The sequence below is a fragment of the Sturnira hondurensis genome, unplaced genomic scaffold, assembly GCF_014824575.4.
Source record: "Sturnira hondurensis isolate 20B ecotype Veracruz unplaced genomic scaffold, ASM1482457v3 Scaffold0025484, whole genome shotgun sequence".
NCBI classification, from domain to species: domain Eukaryota; kingdom Metazoa; phylum Chordata; class Mammalia; order Chiroptera; family Phyllostomidae; genus Sturnira; species Sturnira hondurensis.
Window position 1 is genome coordinate 257,572 of NW_028098115.1, and position 10,309 is coordinate 267,880.

At 41.2% G+C, this 10,309-nt stretch overlaps 1 protein-coding gene across 1 annotated transcript; it reads left to right on the top strand.

The window, feature by feature from the left end:
- Positions 1 to 7,414: 7,414 nt before the first annotated feature.
- LOC118982673 (pancreatic progenitor cell differentiation and proliferation factor-like) lies at positions 7,415 to 7,664 on the top strand. Its single transcript, XM_037039818.1, is given in 2 exon segments — positions 7,415 to 7,546; positions 7,548 to 7,664. Coding segments are annotated over 2 exon segments (249 nt in total).
- The last annotated feature ends 2,645 nt before the right edge of the window (positions 7,665 to 10,309 follow it).

Consider the following 10,309-nt stretch of genomic DNA (forward strand, 5'->3'; position numbering starts at 1 on the left):
GCTTCTCATGGAAAAAATTCTCTGCTCCTGGCATAGCTGGATGCCCTGGATTATTATTTCCTGGCCAGAGCACCAGGCACAGTTTTATGAAGAGAAAGCAACCTCTTTACCTTGAAATTTTAGCTTTATTGCTCTCCCATGGGATGATTTCTGTGCAAAAAAAAATCTGATTTGCAAACTGAGGGGCACCTGTGTCTACTTGCTTGATATAAGCTTTATTTATTTATTTTTATTTGAAGTAGTTGTTGGCTATTCTTTCAAGATTTTCCCCAGATGTAAGAATGTGAACATGGAGGTAAGTGAACCAAATTAACATTTCAGAAATCTTAATGAAAACCACAAATTTACTCTGAAAAGACAACAATATGCTAAATTAAGTTTATTCGAATTAAGTTTATTTGTGGTGACACTGGTCATCTCATTCTTATAAGTTTTTTCTTAATTAGTACAAATGGGAAAATTAAATGGTGGTGATTCAAAAGATTAGTAGTAGCCCCTGGCTGGTGTAGCTCAGTGAATTGAGTGCGGGCCTGTGAAGCAGAGGATCGCGGTTCAATTCCCAGTCAGAGCACATGCCTGGGTTGTGGGCCAGGTCCCAGCAGGGGCCAGTTCCTAGCAGGGGACGCATGAAGAGCAACCATACATTGACATTTCTCTCCCTTTCTACTTCCCTTCCCTTCTAAAGATAAATAAAATATTTTAAAAACCCAGAAGATTAGTAGTAAATTTTCCTCAAAACTTGAAATTTTTATATTGAGAATTAAATCAGGTCAGATCAGCATTTGGTAAATAGTAGCCACTATTTGTAAAATCAAGCCACCCTAACTCATAATCTATCACCAGGAAGTGTGGGGGCACTCAGAATACACAGATTCTAGTTTGGGGCACCAACCTGCAGCTGTAGAGAAATATAGTGATTTTAACATCCTCACAACTGAAATGCAATCAATCAAATGTATCCTGACTCTTTCCTTTTACCTTCATTTGATTTATGTTATCATGTATCATAGATGCTTTTGCTAGCTCCCTTTAAACCTGTCTTGGAACAAGGTGGAGTACAAAAAAATACAAACCAACCAGCATGCTAATATATTTTAAGAAAAAGACTGGAGAGCTTAGAAGTTAAAAAGGAAAATTCTGATTTTTGTTATTGCTTCTTTGTAACCATCACTGTTCAGGAGCAAGATGTTGGCTCAATCCTTAATTCTGAGTCAGAAATATTTCCCCACTCTCGCCCTGGCCTGAATGGGTATTACTCACAAGCCCTGCTCACCAAAGAAACACAGCAAACACATCTTCAGGGTTTGGTCTCCCACTGAGGTCAGGGAGAGAATGTGTGCAGCATGTTTACTTCTGATTGCACAATATAGCTCTTTACTGAAAGTTTATGGTTTAATTTGGAATTAATTGGTGTGAGTCAATCCTGTGAGTTGGAGTGGACAGACAAAATCAAGTATGGACCAGTGGTGAGTTGAGAACAGGACCCAGTGAGATTTGGGGAACTGGGTTGCCTCCGCCTCCTAAAGGCCTTTCTGGTGCCTTTGTTACCTTATCTTAATCTAAGCAAGAGAAGTAACTGTAATTTAGCAAATGTAGCTTCTAAAGACCCAAGAATAAGTATCCTTGGTGACTAAAAATTAAAAGCCACCAGTGTAGCTTGTGTATCTTTTTTTGATGTTAGAGGCTTCTGACAATTGAATTGTGTGGTTTCACTAAAAGTCTTGAGGACCATCGCAAATGGAAAGGTCCTACGATTACAACTGTTTGAAAGTTTTGTCCTTTCTCTGGGAAGTTCACTGTTTCAATATTTTGTGGCTATTTTTTGTAGAATATTTTTATTCTAAAAAGGCTGTGTGATGGTTCTGCCATCCATTTCACACACAGTAGTCTCCCGCCCCAGCACACACACACACACACACAGAGCATTTCTTTGCTAGTGTCTTTCCTTCTCACTCCTAGGGTGTAGAACTATCCTGCACCTTGGGGATTGCCACGAATCTCCCATTGGAGCTCCCCTGACAGTATATCTCCATATCTCCATAGTTTTTCCTGTTTACATTGCATCTTCCAAGAACATAATTTTAGTCAGACAGACCTGGGTTCAAATGCCGCCTCTGTCATGTACTGCTATACGACCTTGGGTATTTTACTGAACATTCCTAATGCTTTGTTTCCACATTTATAAAATGGGGACACAGTACCAGTTACCTCAGAGTGTGAGATGAAATCATGTAAAAAAAAGTGCTTAACACAACTCCCTGGCACATAATCAGTACTTCATAAATGTTAGAGTTTATTTTTCCATCTCCTGGAGGCAATGCATTGCTTTATATGAAATCAAACTAAGTTAATATGACTACAAGCTCAATTAAGTGTGTCAATATCTTCGGCAGTAATTTATTTTATTTCATTTTTGATAAACAGTTATTTGTAAATTTAGTCAACATACCTAACTGACCTAAAAAATAAAAAAACCTCAATAGAAAATAAATTTAAAAACCACTTGGAAGATTATCTCTATAAAGCAACCTTCTCAGGACCATATACCAAATGCAACCTAACTGGATGGCATCTTAACTGGCAAGTTCAATAAGCTGGAGCTATGTGCCCACCCCACCACAACATTTACTCTAAGGGTTGTTATAATACAAATTCCACAAGGAAAAGAACTCAGGTATTGTTTCCTCTTGGTAGAGGAAACACTCAACCTAGTTATGAGACCAACCATAGCACAAAGAAAATCTGCACTAACTAGCGAAGAATATTATAAACAGATGATGCTGGTATGAAAACTTGTATTATATTCTGGAGCCCTTATAAATAAAATTATCCTGTAGGTGCTTGCATTATCAGCTAGAGGGTTAGTTAACATGTGGTAGAATGAGGACTTATGCAAGGTATCAATTGCAAAGAATTTTACTACTATGAAAATAAGTGCAGTCTAGCTCAGGGCCCCCCAAAGGGACCCCAAATCACAAGACTCCCCACATGTGAATGGAAAGCATTTAAGTTAAAAACGTTGGCACAGCCCTGGCTAGTATGTCTCAGTTGGTTCTAGCATTGTCCTGTAAACTAAAAGGTCTCAAGTTCAATTCCTGGTCAGGGCACATGCCTAGGCTGCTGGTTTGGTCTAGTCAGGGCACATGCAAGAGGCAACCAATAGATGTTTCTCTCTCATATTGATGTTTCTCTCCCTCTCTCTCTTCCTCCCTTCCTCTCTTTCTAAAATCAATAAGCATTTCCTGTGTGAGGATAAAAAAGTTGATACTATAATACACAAAATAGCTATTATAAATACACATAGCATATTCTATAGCTGCCAGGTTTTTTTTAACTGTAAGTTACACTGCAGCTAAGACTTGAAAAAGCCTCCATTCTATCATAGTGATGCGCTCCAGTTTTTTAACTCCCTAGTTATATATGTAGCCTGTAGATAGCCTTCTGATTACCTCCTAAAGACTTAGGGGAGCATGTTTGTATGTCCAACTGCCTGACATCTATTGTCTAGATCATGAGACATCTGGAAGATTATATACTCTTGGAACAACCCAGAGGTGAAGAATGCAAAATTTACTCTTCTTAAGAATGAACTTTTCAGACTTCTGGCTAAGATGGAAGTGTAGGTAGGCATACTGTGCCTCCTCGCACAACCAAAACAAAGGACAACAAAAATTTAGAAACAAAAAAACCCCAACCAGATCTGACAGAAAATTGAGCTATACGGAAGTCTGACAAGCATTCATCCAGCTCAGTAAGAGGGGTGGAGTCTGTGGCTGGAGGAGAGGGGTTGTGGTGGCAAAAAGTGGTGGCTGGTGGATCAGGCACGCAGGCGGCGGTTGGCAGACCCTGCGTGTGGGGTGACAATGGGCAGACCCAGTGAGGCACACAAGGCCACTGGCTGATCACAGACACACATCTGCGTGCAGATAAACCAGGTAAAAATGGGGAGCGAGACAGACTGCGCAACCCATGGCCCCAACACTGAGAAATAAAGCATAAAAGCACCAGCTGAAAACACTTGTGGGGGTTGAGGTTCTGGGAGAGACTCCCGGCCTCACAGGAGAGTTTGTTGGAGAGACCCACAGGGTCCTAGAATGTATACAAGCCCACCCACTCTGGAACCAGCACCAGAAGGGCCCAATTTGCTTGTGGAAAGAGGCAGAAGGGACTGAAATCTGAGAGAGGGGGGAGAAAGCACCATCGTTCTCTCTCTGACCCCGCCCCCACATACAGTATCACAACCCAGCAACTGGGTTGCCCCACCCTGGTGAACATATAAGCCTCCACCCCTCATACGTAACGGGCATGACCAGACCAAAAAAAAAAATGGCTTGAACAGAAGAACAGATCAAAGCCCCAGAGCCAATACATCTAAGCGTCCAAGAGATAGCCAATCTATCAGTTGCACAGTTCAAAGCACTGGTGATCAGGATGCTCTCAGAATTGGTTGAATTTGGCTGCAAATAAGATGGAAAAATGAAGGCTACACTAAGTGAAATGAAGGGAAATGCCCAGGGAACCAAATGTGATGGGAAGAAAACTGGGACTCAAATCAATGGAGTGGACCAGAAGGAAGAAAGAAACAACCAAACAGAAAAGGATGAAGAAACAGAATTCAAAAAAATGAGGAGAGGCTTAGGAACCTCCAGGACATCTTTAAATGTTCCAACATCCGAATCATAGGGGTACCAGAAGGGGAAGAGGAACAGCGACAAGTGGAAAGTTATTTGAACAAATAGTGAAGGAGAACTTACCCAATCTGACAAAGGCAATAGACTTCCAGGAAGTCAAGGAAGATCAGAGAGTCCCAAAGAAGTTGAACCCAAATAGGAATACACCAAGGCACATCATCATTACATTAGCCAAGATTAAAATGAAGGAGAGAATCCTAGAAGCAGCAAGAGATAAGGGGACAGTCACCTACAAAGGAGTTCCCATCAGACTGTCAGCTGATTTCTCAAAAGAGACCTTATAGGCAAGAAGGGGCTGGAAAGAAGTATTCCAAGTCATGAAATCCAAAGACCTACATCCAAGATTGCTCTATCCAGCAAAGCTTTCATTTAGAATGGAAGGGCAGATAAAGTGCTTCTCAGATAAGGTCCAATTGAAGCAGTTCATCATCACCAAGCCCTTATTATATGAAATGTTAAAGGGACTTATGTAAGGAAAAGATTAAAAATATGAACAGTAAAAAGACAGCAAACTCATAGTTATTAACAACCACACCTAAAACTAAAATAAAAACAAAAACAAACTAAGCAAACAACTAGAACAGGAACAGAACCACAAAAATGGAATCACATGGAGGGTTAGCAACAGGGGAGTAGGAGGAGAAAAGAGGGGGAAAGGTACAAAGAATAAGTAGCATAGATGGTAGGTAGAAAATAGTCAGGGGGAGGGCAAGAGTAGTATGGGAAATGTAGAAGCTAAAGAACTTATGAGAGGCCCTGGCTGGTGTACCTCAGTGGATTGAGCTCAGGTCTGCAAACCAGAGAATCGAGGTTCGATTCCCAGTCAGGGCACATGCCTGGGTTGCAGGCCAGTTCCCTGCAGGCCAGTTCCCAGCAGGGGATGCACTAGAGGCAACCATACATTGATGTTTCTCTCCCTCTCTTCTCTCCCTCTAAAGATAAATAAAATCTTTAAAAAATAAAAGAACTTATGAGACATGGACATGAACTAAAGGGGGAAATGTGGGTGGAAGGGGGTGTGCAGGGTGAAGGGGAGTGAAGGGGAGAAATGGGACAACTGTAATGGCATAATCAATAAAATATATTTTAATAAAAGAATGAACTTTTCATTACATGAACTCTCAGCTGTTCTTTCTTCTTCAGAGCACTCTGATTATTACCTAGTTATGTTTTCCATTTGCAAGACCCTTGAATAAATCTTTATCAGTTATGTCTAGTCAAATCCTCCTGATACATAAATGCCCGGTGGACAGCAATAGCTGACTGCTGCCCAGTTTCATACCTGGGAGGTCTCAGCATCAGGGCCCGTGTGTGCGGTGAGGTTAGCCAGCAGCCAGGGCTGAGACAGTGCCACTTGTGCACTTCTCTCCCTAGGCTCATTCCTCCTCAAACCTCTGCTGTTTTGCACGTTCTCTCCCAGAACTGGGAAGTGGGAAGAGTAAAGCAGAAATAGGTCAGAAAGTGGTTTGAACTTCTAGGTGCAAAACCCCCAAAATAACAAAAACTGCCTGAACTCACTTACCCTTCAGTTTTTTTCTCACTAGGTCTTCAAACTTCCTCTTTGTATTTTCTTTCTTCTTCAATACGATTTTTTTTTTACTTTTCACTATGAAAATATTCAAATATACACTGACATAGAGAATAAGTAACTTCTAAGTGCTCACCAATTTCAACAATGACCAACATTTTGCCCATCTTGTTGAGGCAGGAAATAGTCGGGAAGGAGGAAACTCCGGAAGTGCTCCAGGGCTAAGATAAAGGACAGGGAGACAGGACAGAGACCCTGTTCTAAGACCTGTTGTTCTCGATTTCTGGAAAAGCGCTAAATCCTGGTGAATCACAAATGCACCTGTGCAGAAGATGCTGCATGACCCTTGCTTCATTGTAATAGCATTATACTAAATTAATATTTGTGACCCCCTTCCCTGCTGGCCAATCAAGGAAAATTGTGGGACACCACATGCACAGTAGCTTTAAAGTGATGTCACTACGTGTAGATGTGCAATAAAAGCCCACCAAAACTATTCAGGAAATATCCACCCTATAAGAATAGAATCCCTCCAGACTGATGTCAGTCTCTCCTAGGAGCTGGCCCGCTCCCCTGTCCAGTGAAGTCCACTACTGCTTAACGAATCTGCGCTCTCTCTTTCTGCTATACACTCTGTGTGTTCCATTCATTCTTTGTCCGAGATCACTAAAAACCTGGTTACCTGTGCCCACCTGTGATATTGTTTCATTTCTACTATTTTATTATTTTTACTTATGTGTTGATTTATTCATAGAATTTTTAAAGCTAGTTATGAGTTTATTTTTAATGGATTTTATCTTTCCCCAAAGTTAATGCTGGGAGTCGAGCAGAGGAATTGACGTTTAGTTTGCTCAGCCCTTGACCCTGCCTCCCTAGCTCCTCATCACTGCCTCACAGTCAAGACCAGGTACAAATACAATTTCATAGCCTGTTATTTACCCTTTTAATAAATAATGTTGATGACATTCTTTGTGCCAGAAACTGTGCTAGGCAGTGATGATAGGAATAGAGTTAGGATTAGACACTCTCATTTCAGACCCCTATCTATCTCAGTCATAGGCAGTAGTAGGTCAGCCTCCTGAGGTGTCCTCTGTAAATGTACTGAGTGGCCTAGCGCCCTTGTTCCTGCCACCCGTGACTGTGCACCAGGGTCCGTGAGGGGTCGCCGACAAAGTTTCCTCCAGTCTGAAAGAGCATGGCAGTCACCCGCTCCAGCGGCGCGCTCGTGGCTACCCACGACTACGCCGGGCACCCTTTGGGCTCCACTTCCAGTAACAGCTCCTGTGGAAGTGCCAAGCGCCCTGGGGAAGCCATCCCTCAGCACCCTGTCTCCCCAAGGCTGACCCGGGCAAGCTTCTTTTTCAGGGAGTCCACTGGCCCATTCATGGACACCGTATTGGAATACCCAGTGTTCTCAAAATTCCCTCAGGCCTCCAGCAGCGTGATTACCTGTGTCTTGGCTCGGGAAGCCACAAGGAAACCACCTGACACCCAGCCCAGCAAAGTCAACATCTGACCTCCATCCTAAGTGGCTGCCAGCAGCCACCAGACTTCCAGAGGTGCTAGGCTCTTTTGAGCCCCTCCCCACCCTTCCTTCATACCCTCTTCCCCTCACCCTACTTGGTAGAGGAGGCAGGCCTGCAGCAAGCGGAAGCAGCTGGGTTCATTTATGTCAAACCAGCGAAACACCAAAAAGAAAGTCGAGGGGGCCCCACGTGTGCCTTCCTGACATCCCATAACCATGGGCCTTGCACCGCGTGGAAAATAAAAAACGAACAGCCAGCATCCCTGAAAAAGAAAAAAAGAAAAAGAAACTCTCAGTCCAGGGGGGAAGGACAACAGCAGAAGGGCGACACCATTGATGTGGCCTAATACAGTTGCAGCGAGAGTGTTGATTCGCCATGCAGACCTCCGGAGGTCTCCTTTGTGAATCTAGAGCCATTTATTATTGACAAGTCCACAGAATTAACTTCTTTCTGGAAGTTTTCTTAAGAAATCTCAGACTGGCCTTTCTTTTCCCAAAAGCCCCTATTATTTGCTATCTTGAATGTAGAGAAACCAAGCCAAACAAACCCTTTTCACCTGATTTCACCCATAATACCTATAAATTTGGGTAAATATCTTTTTTCTAAAAATCCCCACAATTTCTTAAAGTTTCTGACCTGCTGGGAAGTGATCTTCTTCACCTTCTGCAAAGCTGAGATGCTATGAGCTGAGTCCTAGGCAAGTTTTTCTGAGAGGACTTTGTAGGAATTGGTTTAATGGGTTGGATGAACATGATTCTCAAAAATGACATTCTGGGCAAGACTTTGATTACATACTGATTTTTCCATTGTATCCTGGTAAAAATGAGGACAAGTGAGTCTTGGTAAAAGTTTCTGAATTCTCGGCTGGGTCAGTGAGAATCAGCTATCATTTCAAATGTTTATTCCAGTTTTTTAAAAAAGCATGATCTAATAATTTGTTATGAATTACAGAGAGTTTAAGAAGGAAAAAATGTCTTTTTTGTGTATTCAGAAAAGACTGTTACAACAACATTAATATTAAAATAGAAAATTACAATACTCCAAAGAACCATAAATTTTCCTTTTCAGTTCAATTAATCCTACAAAACTAATTCTTGTTCTGCTGGCTCTTGACTTAGCAATTTCATGAACTATCTGCTTTTTGATGAAAAATAGTTCTGAAGTCCATTGGTTTAGTGTGAAAGTTGTCTAAGTGATGTTAACTCAAAGTTTGTCCTTAAGAGTCTATTCTTCAAAGCATTAATAGTTTGCAGTTCCTGGTTCAGTTCTTTTTTATGAGGCTGTGAGACTGCCCATTGTTGAAGACACACAAATTCTGGCCTGTAAGTTATAGCAGAGCCTTCAGGCAAACATTAGAGTGAAACAAAAGCTGTGTGTATGTGACAGAGTCTTAAAATGCCCAGGGTTAACTTACATCTGGTAAGTTTCAAATGTGAAAGGTAATGAAGATTCATAAGAAGAATAATAACAACTTACAGGGAAATTTAGTTGTTTCTTTGGCATGCAAAACCAGCTAACGAAGCCATTTCAAAAATACTTTAGACAAAAAATAAGACAAAACATCTCTAAAGATAATTATTAAGCCTATTTCAAAGAAGTCAGTGAATGTTACACTGAGTCATAAAACTGGAGGATCATAACTTTTACAGAGCATGCCGTCCATCTTTCCTATTAGAGGGGTAGGCTGTGAGGAGACAGAGAACTTGGCAAAGAGATTCATAGGTAAGAAGTGATTTGGGGTATCTCCTTCCGCAGACTTTGTTGGTTCTGAAAGTTCCTGAAGAGTGGGATGGTTGTGGTCTGTTTTATCAATCATACGTTGTTTATAAAACTCCTCCAACTTTATAGAAACTGCCAAAATCACTGAGTTAGAAAGAACAAGACATAGTATGATAACTTTCCCAGGAGGGTCACCTAACAGATGCACCCAGGGCTCTGCAGGGCCTGAACAAGTAAGACCCCAAGTCAGGGGAACTGCAGTGATTAGAGAGGGAACATAAAGATTATTAACAGTGAAAGATCAGGCAGAGATAGGAAGGGTTGAGTTCTGTGGATTGTACCAGGTTTGTGTGAGTTCATTTTACAAATAAAGAATTATTGTGATTCTTTTTTAAAAAAATTATATTTTCTTGATTATGCTATTACAGTTGTCCCAATTTTTCTTCCTTTGTCCCCCCTCCACCCAGCAGTCCCCACTCTCTTAGGCAAACCCCTCACCAATGTTCATGTCCATGGGTCATGCATATAAGTTCTTTGGCTACTCCATTTCCTATACTGTATTTTATAACACCATGGCTATTCTGTAACTACTTATTTGTACTTCTTAATCCCCTCACCTCTTTATCCATTCCCCTACAACTTCTCCCATCTGGCAACCATCAAAACGCTTTCTATATCCATGCTTCTGTATCTGTTCTTCTTGTTTGCTTAGTTTGTTTATTAATTCAATTCTTGAATATGCATTTGTTTCCATTTCATTGTTCAGAATTTTGATCTTCTTCTTATTAAATAAATCCCTTTAAAGTTTCATATAATAACGGTTTTGTGATGATGAACTTTTTTAT